Source organism: Heterodontus francisci, chromosome 5, assembly GCF_036365525.1.
Source record: "Heterodontus francisci isolate sHetFra1 chromosome 5, sHetFra1.hap1, whole genome shotgun sequence".
Classification (NCBI taxonomy): Eukaryota; Metazoa; Chordata; class Chondrichthyes; order Heterodontiformes; family Heterodontidae; genus Heterodontus; species Heterodontus francisci.
The window spans coordinates 64,393,017-64,414,438 of NC_090375.1; the positions used below are offsets into that span (position 1 = coordinate 64,393,017).

Sequence of the window (21,422 nt, forward strand, 5' to 3'; positions counted from 1 at the left end):
CAGCACAGGATTACATACATGCTGAACAGCAGAAGCAGCATGCTATAGACAGAGCTAAGTGATTCCACAACCAATGGATCAGATCAAAGCTCAGCAGTCCAGCCATATCGTCATAAATGTTGGTGGACAATTAAGTAACTAACTTTTCAATGATGGGGGATCCCAGCACATCTGTACAAAAGACAACACTGCAACATTTGCAACCATCTTCAGTCAAAAGTGGCAGGTGGATGTTCCATCTCGGCCTCCTCCTGACATTCCCAGCATCGCAGATGACAGTGTTCAGCCAATTTGATTCACTCAACGTGATATGACGAAATGGCCGAAGGTACTGGATCCAGCAAAGGCTATGAGCCCTGACAGCTTCTCAGCTGGTGCTCCAAAGCTATCCATGCCCTGAACCAAGCCGTTCCAGTACAGCTACAACACTGGAACTTACCAGACAATGTGGAAAATTGCCCAGGTATGTCATGTCCACAAAAAAGTAGACAAATCCAACTTGGCCAATTACCACTACTCAATCATCAATCAATCATCAAGCAGCACTTACTCAGCAACAACCTGCTTACCGATGATCAGTTTGGGATCAGCCAGGATAACTCTGTTTCAGTCCTCATTACAGCCTTGATTATTAGAGTTCTTTGAGGAAGTAACTGGCAAGGTGGATAACTGGGAACCTGTAGCTGTGGTGTACTTGGATTTCCAAAAGACATTTGATAGGGTGCCACATCAAAGGTTACTACACAAGTTAAGACCACATGTAGGGGGTAACAAATTAGCATGGAAAAAGAATTGGTTAGCTAACGGGAAGCAGGGAGTAGGGATAAGTGGTTGGCAAGCTGTAACTAGTGGAGTGCCCAGGGATCCGTGCTGGGGCCTCAACTATTTACCATCTATATCAATGACTTGGATATATGGTAGCTAAATTTGCCAGCGACACCAAGATAGGAAGGAAAGTAAGTTGTCAAGAGAACATAGAGTCTACAAAGAGATATAGATAGGTTAAGTGAGTGGGCAAAAATTTGGCAGATGGAGTATAATGTGGGAAAATGTGAACTTGTCAACTTTGGCAGGAAGAATAGAAAAGCTGTATACTATTTAAATGGAGAGAGATTGCAGAACTCGGTGGTACAGAGGAATCTGGGTGTCCTGGTACATGAATCACAAAAGATTAGTATGCAGGTACAGCAAGTGATTACGAAGGCAAATGGAATGTTGGTATTTATTGCAAGGGTGGATGGAATGGATTGTAAAAGTCGGGAAGTTTTACTGCAGCTGTACAGGGCCTTAGTTAGACCGCGTCTGGAGTACTGTGAAAAGTTTTGGTCTCCTTATTTGAAAAAGGATATGATTGCATTAGAGGCAGTTCAACTGAAACATATGTTAAGATACAGAGTGGAGGATGTTCCCGTTTGTGGGGGAGACTAGAGCTAGGGGACACAGTTTAAGAATGAGAGTTCTCCCTTTTAAGACAGATGAGAAATATTTTCTCTGAGGGTCGTTAGTCTGTGGAATTCTCTTCCCCAGAAAGCAGTGGCGGCTGGGTCATTGAATTTATTCAAGGCTGAGTTAGATAGATTTTTGATAGACAAGGGAGTCAAGGGTTATGAGAGGGCAGACAGGAAAGTGGAGTTGAGACGACAACCAGATCAGCCATGATCTTACTGAATGGCGGAGCAGGCTCAAAGGGCCGAATGGCCTACTTCTGCTCCTACGTCCGATGTTCCTACGATCCACTAGCACAACGGAAGATGGGTATGGTTGTTGGAGGTCAATCATCTCAGCCCCAGGATATTGCTGCAGGAGCTGCTCAGGGGAGTGTCCCAGGCCCTTCTTCAGCTGCTTCATCAATCACTTTACTGTTACAACTGAAGCAGGAGGAGTGCGCTGTTTATTCTAGTTACACTTCTCCACAGGTCACAACATATATTTAAATTTTCCCACTTTCCTCTACGGTCAATCGTATACTCTATTTGTTCCAGAATAAAATACACCAGCCAGGTTTCTTTAATAAACAACAAAATTGTCAATTTATTATAAAACAAGACTTAACCAGTAATTAAGTAAAGCATAAACACACAGTCATGCAGGCCCCCACCTGCCAAGAATGAGGCACATTAATTTCACCACATGGACATTAAATTTCAAATTGTTGCTGGGAAGAAGAGAAGGCCTGTGACAAGGGGTTGCCAGGCCCCTGACTGGAAAGACATTTTTGCATATTAACAGACAGTGTTTGGAACAAAGAAGCTATCCCCTGCTCCAATACAATCCACAAACAGACGTGGTCAAACCAGTTAGTCACATGAATAACCTGCTTGACAGTCTGGGTGTTTTTCTGAATTGTACAGTTTGAACTGAGAGCCAGAGGTCTGTTTGCTCCTGAACTGAGAAGATCTCTCCTGTCTGCTCCCATCTCTTTCTCACAAGCCTCTGAATCCATTGAAGACACGTGAACCCTGAGAGAAATGTCTCTTACAGTGAACAAGGTTAAGAAGAATACTGGGTCCCAACGAAAAGCAATACAATCTACAATCAAAGACTCCACAGTGAGCTCAAAAAAAGTAACAACTCTTCAGATATTGCCTCAAACCTTTCCACTTTATTTTTCTTCTCTTCTGTGTCTCTATTTGCATTTGTGTATCGCGTATCAATGCTAGCATGGGACGCAGCATCTATCCGTAGGCGTTAACCGAATTAGAGATTAATTTTTAATAAATTTCAACTTTTCTTCTGTAAATCTAAGAGAGCCTGTTTGTGCTGGTTTCTTTGCCGTATAATTGGAAAGTGGTGAACAAGGATTCACCAAGGGGAAGCTAAAAACGTGGTGTGTTTCAAATTAAACCCTGTTACGGTAAGACCAGATGAAGGCTGAAAGGGAACCCTAGACCTCTTTCTCACCTGGTCGTAACAACACGGATTGAGATATTTAAATTCCCTTTTTACCTTAGCCACACACACACCGGTTAACCAGAAAAATAAAGGGATTTACATTTCAGAGCACTGTGGGTGTACCTACACCACATGGACTGCAGCAGTTCAAGAAGGCAGCTCACCACCAACTTCTCAAGGGCAATTAGGGATGGGCAATAAATGCTGGCCTTGACAACAATGCTCACATTCCATAAAATAATTTTTAAAATACAGAAGTAAAATACTGCAGATGCTGGAAATCTGAAATAAAAACTGAAAAGGCTGGAAATACTCAGCAGGTCTGGCAGCATCTGTGGAGAGAGAAACAAAGTTAACCCTTCAGCAAGATGACCTTACATCAGTTCTGCTCTGGAATTGTAATCTTGGGCTAATTTAGTGTTGATTTTCTTTTTAAAACACAGTATTTGATGGTGCCCCACCCCATTCTCTGTTTGAGGATATATCAGAAGAAGAAGCTTTGCAAATTGAGGCAAGTCCTTTACTCCCTCCAACCTCTTTTACCCTACGTGACTATGTGGACCGGTCTGAGACTCTAACCAAGTTGGTTCTTCTGGGTATGTAGTAATTCTGTTAAAAGAAATATAAATAATTCCTGTGTTTTAGAATATTGATGCAGAAGGTTGTCCAAGCTAACTGTTATTCAATGCATGACACATTTATTTAGACAAGCTTCACGGTTAGTTTTTTAGTTAAAAGTGTCATCCAAGGATTGGATCACGATGATATATAAACATATGAAAATGGCAGAAAGGAATAAACCAGTTGGTCTTTTGAGCCTTTCTCATACAGGCGTGGTGTCATTAAGCATTATGACCCCAAATGGTCCCATCCATCAGCAACTCCTGGGAGGGGCAAAAACAAAGTAAAACAATTGTAGGTCAACTAGAGGGATGTGGAGAAGCAATCTCTCTCCACCCCTGAGCATGATGAAACCAAGTTTAGGAGGCCATAGTAACCTAAATTGGTTCCTGGTTAAGCAATGCCTTGATTTTAAAATTTTCATCCTTGTTTTCAAATTCCTCCCCCCCCCCCCCTCCATAGCCTTGACCTTCCCTCCTTCCCTATCTCTAATCTCCAATTCTTGCCCCTTGAACATCTCCGATTTTAATCGCTCCACCATTAGTGGCTGTGCCTTCAGCTGTCAAGACCCTAAGCTCTGGAATTCCCTCCCTAAGCCTTTCTACCGTCTACCTATCTTTCCTCCTTTAAAATGCTCCTTAAAACCTACCTCTTTGACCGAACCTTTGGGTCATCTGACCTAATATCTCCTCATGTGGTTCAGTTCCATATTTTGTTTGACAGTGCTCTTTGATGTTTTAACCACGTTAAAGGCATGACATAAATGTATATTATGCAACAACTCACCTACCTAATGCATGTAGTGATAATCTCAGCCAGCTGTCGTTTGAACATTTGTAGCTAATCAGCATCCCTTGCACAATCCAGCAACTTGTTTCAGAGGTCGATAAATCTCAGCAAAAAGAAAAATCTCTTGCCATCAAAGCTAGTTCTATGCTTATGTATTTAATATTGACATGCCCTGGCTCTCCCTACGTATCTACTTCAAATAATCCATTGATGTAGACTAACTCCTTCATTATTTTTAATACTTCAATAAAATTTCCCCAAAGTCCATACATTTAGAAAAAGACTCTGCTCTCTAAGCCTATCCTGATAACTAAGGGCTTTCAAAGTAGGTATCATTTTAATGGCCTTCCTCTGAACCTTTTTCAGTGCCTCTAAATCTCCCATCATGTGACGGGACCAAAACCGGGCACAATATTCTAAATGAGGCCTAACCACAGTCTTGTGTAAGGACATTGTCTTGCTCTTTGTTATATATTGGATTGTCTGTGCAATACATCCCACTACTCTATTAGCTTTTATTAAAACCTGATGGCAATGATCATAAATTTTTGGAGACTCATGGGGAAAGTTGAAATAAGAATTAGTGTGCACTCATTATTTTATTCTCTTATGTTCCTTATGGCTTTTAATTTCCTCATAGAGTTATACAGCACAGAAACAGGCCCTTCGGCCCATCGTGTCTGTGCCAGCCATCAAGCACGTATCTATTCTAATCCCATTTTCCAGCACTTGGCCTGTAGCCTTGTATGCTATGGTGTTTCAAGTGCTCGTCTAAATACTTCTTAAATGTTGTGAGGGTTCCTGCCTCTACCACCCCTTCAAGTAGTATGTTCCAGATTCCAACCACCCTCAGGGTGAAAAATGTTTTCCTCAAATCCCCTCTAAACCTCCCACCCCTTACCTTAAATCTATGCCCCCTAGTTATTGATCCCTCCGCTAAGGGAGAAAGTTTCTTCCTATCTATCCTATCAATGCCCCTCGTAATTTTGTATACCTCAATCAGGTCCCCCCTCAGCCCTCTGTGCTCTAAGGAAAACAACCCTAGCCTATCCAGTCTCTCTCCTAGTTCATGTGGTTTGTTCCTTATCCTTGCTTGTGTATGCATAAATCGCTAAAAATAGAGACATGTTGTCAAAGCTTTTCGTGTTCCACTCATCAGGACAATCCGCAAGAATAACCAATGTAAGGGAAAACAACTTATACTGCATGAAAAGAGAGTGCTGATTGGTTGGCAAGTGAACTCTGGTAGAGGCATTGCCATGGAGTCTGCACCAGTTTACGGTGACTGACAGTTAACTGCCAAGCTTTGTTTGAAATTTAAACCAGGTAGCTTGACTCTGATTGGTCAAGGCATTGCCCTGAGGAATGAACCAGCGAATGGCTGTCACTCATTTAGTTCAGCTGAAACAGATGCAATGTTTGCATATATTCCTTCTGTCTGCAAAGAACAGGGCCTATATATTAATATATGTAGCTTCCAGTACATGCAAATGCACCACACTGCGAGCCCGACTGACAGTCTTAAATTGGTTGTCAGAGTAATTCTTCACACACTGGATTATTTAGCAAATGTCCAATCGCAGAATCACATCTAATGTTGGACAACTCATTGTGTTGAGTTTTGGAAGCACGGGCTAGTTTGGTACAACCTGTACCTTGCCCATTGCGAACTGCAGAAGGGACATGTTGTTTGATGTAATCCGCCAGTCTTTGGGACGTACAGCCTGTATACGTAGCATCACACTGGCATTGAAATTCATAAATCACATTACTCATTTGTGTGCTAGGCAGGACGTCTTTTTGGCTTGACGGCAGCATCCTGTTAGTGGCGAACACCACATGTGTAGTTACTGCGTAGTAGCAGCGTGAAACAGCTAGCTTTACCTGTTGCTCAAATTTTTGGAATACATTACCCTTGCAGGGTAATTTGAGGTAGACAGGGCACTTTTCAGGGTCAAAAATGACAGCCTTAGGCCCATTCATAAGTTTGCGCGATATACAGCGAGAAATAATCTGATTAAGGTAGCCATTGTCACCAATTTGATTCGCCCTATTTTAGCATCAAGCTTGCATGGTGAGCAAATGGCTTGGGCCCTGTTTACGAGGTTGCCAATAAAGCCAATCTTAAAGCGCATGGAACTGTAAGAATCCCAATGCGTGTATTGACCAGTGAAGGTAGGTTTGCAGTAGACCGTGGTAGAGAACCCCTTAACAGATTTCTCAACTAGTACGTCAAGGAAAGGGAGCTCATTTGACTGCTCCATTTCAGTGGTTCATTCCTCAGGACAATGCCTTGACCAATCAGTCAAGCTTCCTGGTTTAAATTTCAAACAAAGCTTGGCAGTTAACTGTCAGTCACCCTAAACTGGTGCATTCTCCATGGCAACGCCTCTACTAATCAAAGTTCACTTACCAACCAATCAGCACTCTCTTCTCATGCCGTATAAGTTGTTGTTTTCCCTTACATTGGTTATTCTTGTGGATTGTCCTGATGAGTGTAAGATTAAAAGCTTTCACACCATAAAGAAGAAAGAAAATGACAGCACAGGAACAGGCCCTTCGGCCCTCCAAGCCTACGCCAATCCAAATCCTCTATCTAAACCTGTCGCCTATTTTCTAAGGGTCTGTATCTCTTTACTTCCTGCCCATTCATGTATCTGTCTAGATACATCTTAAAAGACGCTATCGTGCCCGCGTCTACCACCTCCGCTGGCAATGCGTTCCAGGCACCCACCACCCTCTGCGTAAAGAACTTTCCACGCATATCCTCCCTAAACTTTTCCCCTTTCACTTTGAACTCGTGTCCCCTTGTAATTGAATCCCCCACTCTGGGGAAAAAGCTTCTTGCTATCCACCCTGTCTATACCTCTCATGATTTTGTACACCTCAATCAGGTCCCCCCCTCAACCTCCGTCTTTCTAATGAAAATAATCCTAATCTACTCAACCTCTCTTCATAGCTAGCGCCCTCCATACCAGGCAACATCCTGGTGAACCTCCTCTGCACCCTCTCCAAAGCATCCACATCCTTTTGGTAATGTGGCGACCAGAACTGCACGCAGTATTCCAAATGTGGCCGAACCAAAGTCCTATACAACTGTAACATGACCTGCCAACTCTTGTACTCAATACCCTGTCCAATGAAGGAAAGCATGCCGTATGCCTTCTTGACCACTCTATTTACCTGCGTTGCCACCTTCAGGGAACAATGGACCTGAACATTCAAATCTCTCTGCACATCAATTTTCCCCAGGACTTTTCCATTCACTGTATAGTTCACTCTTGAATTGGATCTTCCAAAATGCATCACCTCGCATTTGCCCTGATTGAACTCCATCTGCCATTTCTCTGCCCAACTCTCCAGTCTATCTATATTCTGCTGTATTCTCTGACAGTCCCCTTCACTATCTGCTACTCCACCAATCTTAGTGTCGTCTGCAAACTTGCTAATCAGACCCCCTATACTTTCCTCCAAATCATTTATGTATATCACAAACAACAGTGGTCCCAGCACGGATCCCTGTGGAACACCACTAGTCACACGTCTCCATTTTGAGAAACTCCCTTCCACTGCTACTCTCTGTCTCCTGTTGCCCAGCCAGTTGTTTATCCATCTAGCTATTACACCTTGGACCCCATGCGCCTTCACTTTCTCCATCAGCCTACCATGGGGAACCTTATCAAACGCCTTACTGAAGTCCATGTATACGACATCAACAGCCCGTCCCTCATCAATCAACTTTGTCACTTCCTCAAAGAATTCTATTAAGTTGGTAAGACATGACCTTCCCTGCACAAAACCATGTTGCCTATCACTGATAAGCCCATTTTCTTCCAAATGGGAATAGATCCTATCCCTCAGTATCTTCTCCAGCAGCTTCCCTACCACTGACGTCAGGCTCACCGGTCTATAATTACCTGGATTATCCCTGCTACCCTTCTTAAACAAGGGGACAACATTAGCTATTCTCCAGTCCTCCGGGACCTAACCCGTGTTTAAGGATGTTGCAAAGATATCTGTTAAGGCCCCAGCTATTTCCTCTCTCGCTTCCCACAGTAACCTGGGATAGATCCCATCCGGACCTGGGGACTTGTCCACCTTAATGCCTTTTAGAATACCCAACACTTCCTCCCTCCTTATGCCGACTTGACCGAGAGTAATCAAACATCTGTCCCTAACCTCAACATCCGTCATGTCCCTCTCCTCGGTGAATATTTTGTCTCTATTTTCAGCAATATTCAAGTTCTGTACTACCAAACGACTATATGCATAAATCGTCGTTAGGTTTCTGAGACCAGTGGTATTGCTCGGTACAAAGGTATATGGTTAATATTTAGGAAAAGCTTTGTGACTTTATTTTTATGACTAATTGTCACAACCAGAAAACAAATAAATGGCTGTTAAGACATAATTATTTGACACTGTACACTGTTCATGGATTTTATTTTGAATCATCATACAGGTGTGGATCTGTCTAAACTAGAAAGGCGACCGAATGTGGCCAATATGCTGTTACGATTGGATTTTGACAAAGATGTAAAAGAGCGACTTCTATTCCTAAAAGATGTAGGAGTAGAAGATCCTCTTCTTGGAGCATTCCTCACTAGAAACCCCTTCATTTTGACTGAAGACATGGAGAATCTACAGATGAGGTAAAGAACAGGATTGGAAAATCTATAAAGATAGGCTGAAGAATGCCAAGAAACTGCTGAAGGCTGCGAAGAGAAATCATGAGGGTAACGTAGCTGGAAACATAAAACATTCTTCAAGTTTGTCAGAAGTAAACAATGGGCACAGAGAGGGGTTAGCCCATAAAAGACAGTGGAGGAATGATGTTTGAAGATGGAAAAAAAAGCTGAAGTATTTAACCATTGTTTTCAAATGCTTACAAAAAAGGAGGGATAAATGTCAGAATTGGGGTACAGTTTAAAGTTGAATGTAGACTGACATTTTAAAGTCATGAGAAATTTTCCAGTCCTCACTGGATACAGGTGTGGTGCCAGAGGATTGGACAATTGCTAACGTTGTACCTGTTTAAAAAGGGAGCGAAGGATAGACCGAATAATTATAGGCCAGTCAGTCTAACCTCAGTAGTGGGCAAATTATTGGAATCTATTCTGAGACAGGATGAACTGTCACTTCGAAAGGCACAGGTTAATCAAGGATGGTCAGCATGGATTTGTTAAGGGAAGATCTTGTTTGATAAACTTGATCGAATTTTGAAGAAGAGCATTTAGGGGACAGTGATCATTGCATCATAAGGTTTAGACTGACAATGGAAAAGGACAAAGAACAATTCAGAATAAGAATAATTAACTGGGGAAAGCCAACTTCAATGGGTTAAGAACAGAGCTGGGGCAAATAAATTGGAGTCAAAGATTGGCAGGAGAAATGGTAGCTGAACAATGGTTCGGGCACGGTCAAGGTATGTTATCTCGAAGGGAAAAGTTAGGATAAACAAGTCCAGAATGCCCTGGATGACAAAAGAGGTAGAGATTAAGATAAAGAAAAAAAAGTGTGCTAATGACAGATGCCAGGTAGACAATACTATTGAGAACCAGGCTCAATATCAGGTCCAGAGGGGAAGTGAAAAAGCAAATAAGAGAAGCAATCAGAGAGCATGAAAAGAGACTGGCAGCTAGCATTAAAGGGAATACCAAAGTTTTCTATAGGCATATAAATAGTAAAAGGATTGTGAAAAGAGGAGTTGGGTCAATTAGGGACCTCTGCATGGAGGCAGAGGGCTTGGCTGAGGTATTAAATGAATACTTTGCTAAGGAAGAAGATGCTACCCAGGCAATGGTAAAAGAGGAGGTAATTCAGACATTAGAAAAGTTTAATATTGCTAAGGAGGATAGGCTGTCAGTACAAGTGGATAAAGCACCAGTACCGGATGAGATGCATCCAAGGATACTGAGAGAAGTGAAGATGGAAATTGCAGAGGTACTGGCCATAATTTTTCAGTCCTCCTTAGACTCAGGGGTGGTGCCAGAGGACTAGAAAATTGCAAACATTACACCCTTATTCAAAAAAGGGTGTAAAGATAAGCCCAGCAACTACAGGCCAGTCAGTTTAACTTTGGTGGTGGGGAAACCTCTAGAAAGAATAATTCGGAACAAAATTAAGTCACGTGGACAAATGCAGGTTAATTAATGAAAGCCAGTATGGATTTCTTAAGGGAAAATCATGTAGGACTAACTTGCTGGAGTTTTTTTGAGGGGGTAACAGAGAGGGTTGATGAAGGCATTGCGGCTGATGTGATGTACATAGACTTTCAAAAGGCTTTTGACACAATGCCAAACAACAGACCTGTGAGAAAAGTTATAGCTCATGCAATTAAATGGACGGTAGCAATATAGATATGGAATTGGCTGCGTGACAGAAAACAAAAAATAGTGGTTAATAGATGTTTTACAGGCTGGAGGAAGTTTTGTAGTGGAGTTCCCCAGGGGTCAGTGTTGGGAACCTTGCTTTTCCTGATGTATATTTTAATGATCGAGACCTTGGCGTACAGGGCATAATTTCAAAGTTTGCAGATGATGCAAAACTTGAAAGCATTGTGAACTGTGAGGAGGATAGTGTAGAACTGCAAAGGGACATAAAAAAGATGGTGGAATGGGTGGACAGGTGGCAGATGAAGTTCAATGCAGAAAAGTGTGAAGTGGTTCATTTTGGTAGGAAGAACATGGAAAGACAATATGAAATAAAGGGTACAATTTTGAAGGGGGTGCAGGAGCAGAGGGACCTAGGTGTATATGTGCATAAGTCATTGAAGATGGCAGGACAGGTTGAGAGACCGGTTGATAAAGCATACAGTGTCCTGAGCTTTATTAATAGGGGCATAGAGTACAAGAGCAAGAAAGTTATGCTGAACTTATATAAGACACTAGCTCGGCCTCAGCTGGAATATTGTCTTTAGTTCTGGGTGCCGCACTTTAGGAAAGATGTGAGGGCTTTGACGAGAATACAGAAAAGATTCACGAGAATGGTTCCAGGGATGAGGAACTTAAGTTATGAAGATAGATTGGAGAAGTTGGGACTGTTTTCCTAGGAGAAGAGAAGGCTGAGAGGTGATTTGATCGAGGTATTCAAAATCATGAAGGGTCTGGTCAGAGTAGATAGGGAGAAATTGTTCCCACTCGTGAAAGGATGGAAAACGAGAGCGCACAGATTTAACGTAATGGGTCAGAGAAGCAAAAATGATATGAGAAAAATCTTTTTCACGCAGCGAGTGGTTAGGTCTGAAATACGCTGCCTGAGAGTGTGGTGGAGGCAGGTTCAATCGAAGCATTCAAAGGGAATTAGACTGTTATATGAGAAGGAAGAATGTTCAGGATTACGGGGAGAAGGCGAGGGAATGGCACTGAGTGAATTGCTCTTTTGGAGAGCTGATGCAGGCATGATGGGCTGAATGGCCTCCTCCTGCACTAACAATTCTGTGACTGAAGTATTGATTCTTGAGATACCTTCAGCCTGCCAACCTGAAAATTTTCCATTTATTTCTACTGTCTGTTTTCTGTCCATTAACGAATTTGCAATTCATGCTAATCTATTACCTATAATTTTGTGTAATAACCTCTTGTATGGCACCTTATCGAATGCTTTTTGAAAATTCAAATGCACTAAATCCACTGGTTCTCATCATTCATCTTACGAGTTATGTCCTCAAAAACTCTCTGAACAGATTTGTCATACATTATATCCCTTTCATAAATCCATGTTGAGTCTGCTTAATCATGATATGGTTTTCTAAGTATCCTGTTACCACCTCCCTAATAATAGATTCTAGTATTTTGCCTACTATTGGTATCAGGCTAACTGACCTATAGTTCCCATTTTCTCTCTTCCTCCTTTCTTAAATTGCTGGGTTATGTTTGCTACCTTCCAATTCTTGGGAACTGTTCTAGAATCTAAGGAATTCTGAAAGATCAAAACGAATGCATCCACTATTTCTGCAACTACCTCTTTTAAAACCCTGGGATGCAGGTAGTCAGGTCAAAGGGATTTGTTGCCACTTAGTCCCATTAATTTCTCCAGTACTATGTGTGAATCATCCATGCTGTTATCTCCAGACTCAACTGTTCCAATGATCTCCTGGTCAACCTCCCATCCTTCACCTAAACTTCAGCTCAAGCAAAATTTTGTATCCTTTCCCATACCAAGTTCCAATCGCCTATCATCCTTTTCCTCAGAGACCCCCTTGGCTCCCAGTCCCTAATGCCTCAAATTTGGAATTATCTTTGTGTTTAAATTCCTCAATGATTTTATCCTCAGAATCTCTAACTTTCTCCAAAACTATAAACCCCCTCAAATTCTCCATTCCTCTGAATCCAGCTCCCTATGCATTCCCTATGTCCACACCTAACCATTGGCTGTTATATCTTTAAGACTCAGGAATTTCCTGCTTAAACCTTTTCACCTACATTTTCTCTTCATAAGAGCCCCTTTAAACGTAATGTGTTTGAGCAAGCTTTTTGTCAGCCATCCTAATATCTTTTGAGCTCAATATCTGTTTTTTTCCTTTACAACAAGTTGAAATGCTTTGTGACTTTTTTATATTTATGAAACAATATAAGTGCAAGTTGATAGTTGTCATATCCGTAGCAATAATAGTATGAATGTTAAATCGATACAATAATCCTGCAATACTTAATGAATATTACAAAAGCCTGGCTAAGTATCAATTAAAAGAACATTTTGTTTAAAGCTACAAAAAAGTTCTGATTAAGTTCATAGAAACCTATTTCTTCGCAATATGTTGTGTAAGAACAGTGTTCATTGTACTAAATAATTATATTGTATGTTCCGCTATATCCTATGAAATTTTATATGATCCAAATATGTATGCAAAATATAGCAAATATTTAGTGTCATATTTGATTTTAAGACTTTCAATTCAACATATATGGTTTTTCATTTTATTTTAGAATACAATATCTGCAATCTAAGAAATTCAGTAAAGGAGCCATTTCAAGGATGGTGTCAAGAGCCCCTTATTTGTTAAACTTCAGTGTGGAAAGACTGGATAATAGGCTGGGGTTCTACCAGAGAGAACTGGGGTTAAATGTGCAAAAGGTAATGCTGTATAATTAATTGAATACTGTGAATGTAGAGCTCTCATGAGGAAAGTGCAGCTATATGTGATGAGACCTGATGCTGTAGGGTGAGGAGACCTTCTATAAGTGCTGTCTTTGGATGCCAGTCAGAGACCCAGAATAACACTACCTCGGAGCCACTTATGATGTCTTTGATCATTAACATCAGTCATCGATGTTAATCATGGCATGAAACTATTAATTGGAATGGTCAATTAATGGAGAGTCTGGATTTTAAAGTGGTGCTGAATTACTTTGGCATTCAAAGGAAAAAAGAAAACTTTGTACTTCTCTGGCACCTTAACATGTCTCAAAAGTACTTCACTTGAAATTAATTGCTTTGAAGTGCAGCCACTTTTATGCGCAACAAAGATATCGCAAAGAGCAATGTGATGGATGATTAATTAATCGGGTTTTGGTGGTCTTGAGGGATTGACTGGTATACTATAAGATTTTCTTGCTGTTCACATATCATATCATGGAATCTTTAAAAATCCACCTAAATCACTGAGACAAGTAGACTGCCTTCAGTTTAATGCTTCACCGAAGAGTGACACCTCTAATAATGTAAAACTTTCTTAGTACTGCACTTGAGTGTCAGCCTAGATGTGCTTCAGTTCTGGAATATACCTTGAACTGTCAAATTGCTGATTCCAAGGTGAGAGTTCCATAAATAGAGCCTAACTACATTGTAGAAGTAAGATTTATATGAGAAAAGTATGTGTTTTTGTTAAAACAGCAGATCCACTTGTGATGTGAGTAGTTGGCATTGTACAAGGGCAAAGTTGTGATGCTTCTATTTGTGTTGGAGATATTGATTTACAACAGACAGACAATTCTCTTTTGCACTGAAAAACTGATCCTCATTTTAACAGATGTTCAGCAGGAATCTGTTAAGTGTTCTTGGTGAAACATTTATTAATCTACACAAAAATGTCTGAACTTCAGCTGTTTTACTACGTGAAGATCACCTGCATTAGTGAAAAAAAAATGCTGAGATCTCTCTCTCCCCCTTCCCCTCCCCTTCTTGTGAAATGCATGTAGCTGAAAAGGTTACCAGGCAACTTTCTCCCGAAACTTTCTCTGCCATCATGATTGTTGATGCATGAGAACAACCTAGGGACGAATACTAATTCCACCCTACCCACCCCGCCACCTTTGTTTCTTCAAGGCATCCCCAGGAGCACTTCAACTCAGTAGAAATTAAAAACACAAAGTGCTAGTGATATTCAGGTCAGGCAGCATCTGTGGAGAGAGAAACAGAGTTAACATTTTAGCCTGATGACCTTTCACCAGAACTGACAAAAGGTTAGAGATGTAACAGGTTTTAAGCAAGTACAGAGGCAGGGAAAGAGAGAATGTTGGGAAGAACAAATGGAAGGTCTGTGATAGGGTGGACGACAAGATAGATTAAATGACAAAAGGGATGATGGTTCAAGGTGATGGTAATGGGACAAGTAAAGAAACAAAGGATGGGTTGAGAGAAGGTGTAAATGGGACCACAGCATCATCAACAAATGCCATCCGAAAATATGGGGGTGAAGGTTATGATATGAAATTGTTGAACTCAATATTGAGTCCAGCACGCTATGAGATGCTGTTCCTCGAGCTTGCATTGAGCTTCATTGGAACAGAGTAGGAGACAAGCGACAGAGAGGTCAGAGTGGGAGTCTGTCGGAGCTGTTGGTGATGATTCTGTTTTTCTCTCCACAAATGCTGCCTGACCCATGTATTTTCAGCATTTTCTATTTTTATTTCAGATTTCCGGCATCCGTAGTACTTTGGTTTTGTAGAAGTACTCAATTCAGTAAAGCTCAGACTTAAGCAGAACTTCTCTTGGAGCACATAGAAAACTGTTACATTGGAGTAAAAACAGAAAATGCTGGAAACACTCAGCAGGCATTATATTGATTTATAGTGAACTGATTGTTTGGACCAAATTAGTGATCTATAGCAAGACTTCAAGTGATCTCATTGACCATTAATTCCAAATGAAAGAAAACTGCTGGAAATGCACAGCAGGTCCTTTTGCACCAGATAAAAGAAATGATATATTAATGTCCAGAGTAGAAATCCTTCACCAGATTGGGTTCTGACGATGGGTCTTTTCCTGACATGGTAACATCTTACTTTGTTTTCAGAGCCGATCGGTTTCTGTTGATTTTCTGCTTTTAATTTTGTATTTGCAGTTATTCTGTCTCTGTATCTTAAAATTTAATTTTAGGATCTTTTATTTTCTCCTAGACTCGTGATCTGGTCACTCGACTCCCCAAATTGTTAACTGGCAGCTTGGAGCCAGTAAAAGAAAATCTCAAAGTAGGTGAAACAGCAATAATTTTTCCTAAAACATATTTATAATACTCTACCTATCTCTGACAATATCTCAAAGAAAAGTGTGTGATCCTTTTGTCAAGTCACTTAGCCATTTAGCCCCTCGAGACTGTTCTGCCACTCAATGAGATCATGTTTGATCTATACCTTGGGTTAACAAAAACCTATCAATCTCCGATTTAACATCAACAATTGACCTGGCATCAACTGATGTTTGTGGAAGAGTTTTCCAAACCTCTATCACTCTTTGCATGCGTAAGTCCTTCCTACCTTTACTCCTAAAAGGCTCGGCTCTGATTTTTATGCTATGTCCTCTAGACCGAGATTCTGCAACCAGCAGAAATAGTTTTTCAACCTACACTATCGGTTCCATGCTCTATTGTTATCATGTTTTTCTTAACCTTATAGAAGGTAAATGGTAATGCTTTTCTTCAACCATTTATGTTTTTTTATCTAATGTTTACTTTCTATTACCTAAACAGTGTGCCTTTCCTTATAACCTGTTAGCCACTCAGGTTTTCCAAATTTTAAAATTTCTCTTTGACGCACGCACTCATTGTCACTTGCGCTTTTTCCCTTCCTGCCCATTTCTCTCATTCCCCAACGCAGTGATTCCACTATCCCAGCCCCTGCTTCACTGTGCCTTGTAGCTGCAGTTCCTGTTGCCATCTCGGGATTTGCATGCTGCCGGAATATATTAAGTAGAGTCATTGAGTTATATAGCACCGAAACAGGGCTTTCTAATCCCATTTTCCAGCACTTGACCCGCAGCCTTGTATGCTATGGCATTTCAAGTGCTCATCGAAATACTTCTTAAATGTTGTGAGGCTTCCTGCCTCTACCACCCCTTCAGGCAGTGTGTTCCAGATTCCAACCACCCTCTGGGTGAAAAAATGTTTCCTCAAATCCCCTCTAACCCTCCCACCCCTTAACTTAAATCCTTGCCCCCTGGTTATTGACACCTCCGCTAAGGGAAAAAGTTTCTTCCTATCTATGCCCCTCATAATTTTGTATACCTCAATCAGGTCCTCCCTCAGCCTTCTCTGCTCTAGGGAAAACAACCCTAGCCTATCCAGTCTCTCTTCATAGCTGCAATGCTTCAGCCCAGACAACATCCTGGTGAATCTGCTCTGCACCCTCTCCAGTCACATCCCAATCACATCCTTCCAATAGTGTGGCGACCAGAACTGTACATAGTACTCCAGCTGTGGCCTAACTAGCGTTTTATACAGCACCTTTATAAGCCCCCCCCGCTCTTATATTCTATGCCTCGGCTAATAAAGGCAAGTATCCCAAATGCCTTCCTAACTTCCTATAAACCTGTGCTGCTGCCTTCAGTGATCTATGGACAAGTACACCAAGGTCCCTCTGACCATCTGTACTTCCTAGGGTCCTACCATCTATTGTGTATTCCCTTGCCTTGTTAGTCCTCCCAAAATGCATCACCTCACACTTCTCAGGATGAAATTCCATTTGCCACGGCTCTGCCCAATATACCAGCCCATCTATATTGTCCTGTAATCTCAGGTTTTCCTCCTCACTATTTACGACACCACCAATGTTCATGTCATCTGCGTGCTTATTGATCATACCTCCTACATTCACGTCTAAATCATGAATGTACATGACAAACAGCAAAGGTCCCAGCACCGATCTCTGCGGTACACCACTGGTCACAGGCTTCCACTCGCAAAAACAACCCTTAACCATCACCCTCTGCCTCCTACAACTAAGCCAATTTTAAATCCAATTTGCCAAATTGCCATGGATTCCATGGGCTCTTGCCTTCTTAGCCAATCTGCCATGCGGGACCTTGTCAAAAGCCTTACTGAAGACCATGTAGACTACATCAACTGCTTTACCCTCATCTAAAAAAGTGGTAGGCGGTGGCATAGTGGTATTATCACTGGACTTGTAACCCAGAGACCCAGGGTATTTCTCTGGGGACATTGGTTCGAATCCCACCACAGCAGAAGGTGGAATTTGAATTTAATTAATAAATCTGGAATTAAAAGCTAGTCTAATGGTGACCTTGAAACCATTGTCGATTGTTGTAAAAACCCATCTGGTTCACTAATGTCCTTTAGGGAAGGAAATCTGCTGTCCTTACCTGGTCTGGCCTACATGTGACTCCAGACCCACAGCAATGTGGTTGACTCTTACATGCCCTCTGAAATGGCCTAGCAAGCCACTCAGTTGTACCTAACGGCTACGAAGTCAATAAAAAGGAATGAAACCGGACGGACCACCCGGCATCGACCTAGGCACCGGAAACAACAACAGCAAACCCAGCCCTGTCAACCCTGCAAAGTCCTCCTTACCAGCATCTGGGGGCTTGTGCCAAAGTTGGGAGAGCTGTCCCACAGATTAGTCAAGGAACAGCCTGACATAATCGTACTCACGGAATCATACCTTTCAGACAATGTCCCAGACACTGCCATCACCATCCCCGGGTATGTCCTGTCCCACCGGCAGGACAGACCCACCAGAGGTGGTGGCACAATGGTATACAGTAGGGAGGGAGTTGCCCTGGGAGTCCTCAACATCGACTCTGGACCCCATGAAGTCTCATGGCATCAGGTCAAACATGGGCAAGGTAACCTCCTACTGATTACCACCTACCACCCTCTCTCAGCTGATGACTCTGTATTCCACCATGTTGAATACCACTTGGAGGAAGCACTGAGGGTGGCAAGGGAACAAAATGTACTCTGGTGGGGGACTTCACGGTCCATCACCGAGTGGCTCGGGAGCACCACTACTGACCGAGATGGCCGAGTCCTAAAGGACATAGCTGCTAGACTGGGTCTGCAGCAGGTGGTGGGGGAACCAACACGAGGGAAAAACATACTTGACCTCATCCTCACCAATCTGCCTGCCGCAGATGCTTCTGTCCATGACAGTATTGGTAGGAGTGACCACCGCACAGTCCTTGTGGAGACGAAGTCCCGCCATCACATTGAGGATACCGTCCATCGTGTTGTGTGGCACTATCACCGTGCTGAATGGGATAGATTTCAAACAGATCTAGCAATGCAAAACTGGGCATCCATGAGGCGCTGTGGGCCATCAGCAGCAGCAGCAGAATTGTACTCAACCACAATCTGTAACCTCATGGCCCAGCATATCCCCCACTCTACCATTACCATCAAGCCAGGAGACCAACCCTGGTTCAATGAAGAGTGCAGGAGGGCATGCCAGGAGCAGCACCAGGCATACCTCAAAATGAGGGGTCAACCTGGTGATGCTACAACCCAGGACTACTTGCATGCCAAACTGCGTAAGCAGCATGCGATAGACAGAGCTAAGCGATCCCATAACCAACGGATCAGATCTAAGCTCTGCAGTCCTGCCACATCCAGCCGTGAATGGTGGTGGACAATTAAACAACTAACTGGAGGAGGTGGCTCCACAAATATCCCCATCCTCAATGCTGGGGGAGCCCAGCACATCAGTGCGAAAGATAAGGTTGAAACATTTGCAACAATCTTCAGCAAGAAGTACCGAGTAGATGATCCATCTCGGCCTCCTCCTGAAGTCCCCAGCATCACAGATGCCAGTCTTCAGCCAATTCGATTCACTCCGCGTGATATCAAGAAACGGCTGAAGGCACTGGGTACTGCAAAAGCTATGGGCCCTGACAATATTCCAGCAATAGTACTGAAGACCTGTGCTCCAGAACTTGCCGTGCCCCTAGCCAAGCTGTTCCAGTACAGCTACAACACTGGCATCTACCCTGCAATGTGGAAAATTGCCCAGGTATGTCCTGTACACAAAAAGCAGGACAAGTCCAACCCGGCCAATTACCGTCCCATCAGCCTACTCTCAATCATCAGTAAAGTGATGGAAGGTGTCATCAACGGTGCCATCAAGCGGCACTTGCTTATCAATAACCTGCTCAGTTACGCTCAGTTTGGGTTCCGCCAGGGCCACTCAGCTCCTGACCTCATTACAGCCTTGGTTCAAACATGGACAAAAGAGCTCAACTCAAGAGGTGAGGTGAGAGTGACTGCCCTTGACATCAAGGCAGCATTTGACCGAGTATGGCATCAAGGAGCCCTAGCAAAACTGAGGTCAATGGGAAGCAGTCCGTGTAGAAATGCAGCAAGACCTGGACAATATCCAGGCTTGGGCTGATAAGTGGCAAGAAACATTCGCGCCGCACAAGTGCCAGGCAATGACCATCTCCAACAAGAGAGAATCTAACCATCTCCCCTTGACATTCAACGGTATTACCATCGCTCAATCCCCCACTATCAACATCCTAGGGGCTACCATTGACCAGAAACTGAACTGGAGTAGCCATATAAATACCGTGGCTACAAGAGCAGGTCAGAGGCTAGGAATCCTGTGGCGAGTAACTCACCTCCTGACTCTCCAAAGCCTGTCCACCATCTACAAGGCACCAGTCAGGAGTGTGATGGAATACTCTCCACGTGCCTGGATGGGTGCAGCTGCAACAACACTCAAGAAGCTCGACACCATCCAGGACAAAGCAGCCCGCTTGATTGGCACCCCATCTACAAACATTCACTCCCTCCACCGACGCACAGTGGCAGCAGTGTGTACCATCTGGAAGATGCACTGCAGCAACGGCACAGTGGCGCAGTGGTTAGCACCGCAGCCTCACAACTCCAGGGACCCGGGTTCGATTCTGGGTACTGCCTGTACGGAGTTTCCAAGTTCTCCCTGTGACTGCGTGGGTTTTCGCCGGGTGCTCCAGTTTCCTCCCACAGCCAAAGACTTGCAGGTTGATAGGTAAATTTGCCATTGTAAATTGCCCCTAGTGTAGGTAGGTGGTAGGGAATATGGGATTGCTGCAGGGTTAGTATAAACGGGTGGTTGTTGGTCGGCACAGACTCGGTCAGCCGAAGGGCCTGTTTCCGTGCTGCATCTCTAAATAAATAAATGTACCAAGGCTCTTTAGACAGCACCTTCCAACCCGCGAGCTCGACCAACTAGAAGGACAAGGGCAGCAAATACATGGGAACACCACCACCTGCAAGTTCCCCTCCAAGTCACACACCATCCTGACTTGGAACTATATCGCCATTCCTTCACTGTCGCTGGGTCGAAATCCTGGAACTCCCTTCCTAACAGCACTGTGGGTGTACCTACCCCACATGGACTTCAGCGGTTCAAGAGGGCAGCTCACCACCACCTTCTCAAGGGCAATTAGGGATGGGAAATAAATGCTGGCTTGGCCAGTGACGCCTGCACCCCATGAATGAATAAAAAAAAATCTAGTCACCTCCTCGAAAAATTCAATCAAATTTGTTCGACATGATCTCCCCCTGACAAAGCCATGCTGACTATCCTTGATTAATCCCTGCCTCTCCAAGTGGAGATTAATCCTGTCCCTCAGAATTTTTTCCAATAGTTTCCCTACCATTGTTGTTAGACTCACTGCCTGTAATTACCTTGTTTATCCCTGCTACCCTTCTTGAATAATGGTACCACATTCACTGTCCTCCAGTCCTCTGGCACCTCTACTGTGGCCAGAGAGGATTTGAAAATTTGTGTCAGAACCCCTGCTATCTCCTCCTTTACCTCACATCATAGCCTGGGATACATCTCATCTGGGCCTGGGGATTTATCCACTTTTAAGCCCACTAAAACCACTAATACCTCCTCTCTTTCAATGCTAATTTGATCAAGTCTATCCTCCTCCCTGATCTCTACACCTACATCGTC

The 21,422-nt window shown here is 43.0% G+C and overlaps 1 protein-coding gene across 3 annotated transcripts in view; it reads left to right on the forward strand.

Moving 5' to 3' along the window:
* mterf3 (mitochondrial transcription termination factor 3) overlaps positions 1–21,422 on the forward strand; it is a 30,836-nt gene that overhangs the window by 3,705 nt on the left and 5,709 nt on the right. For all 3 annotated transcript variants that reach the window (XM_068031553.1, XM_068031552.1, XM_068031554.1), the window contains 4 exons: positions 3,336–3,488; positions 8,765–8,954; positions 13,230–13,377; positions 15,642–15,713. In XM_068031553.1, the coding sequence (XP_067887654.1) occupies positions 3,336–3,488; positions 8,765–8,954; positions 13,230–13,377; positions 15,642–15,713 (563 nt within the window). The remainder of the gene's footprint in view (positions 1–3,335; positions 3,489–8,764; positions 8,955–13,229; positions 13,378–15,641; positions 15,714–21,422) is intronic.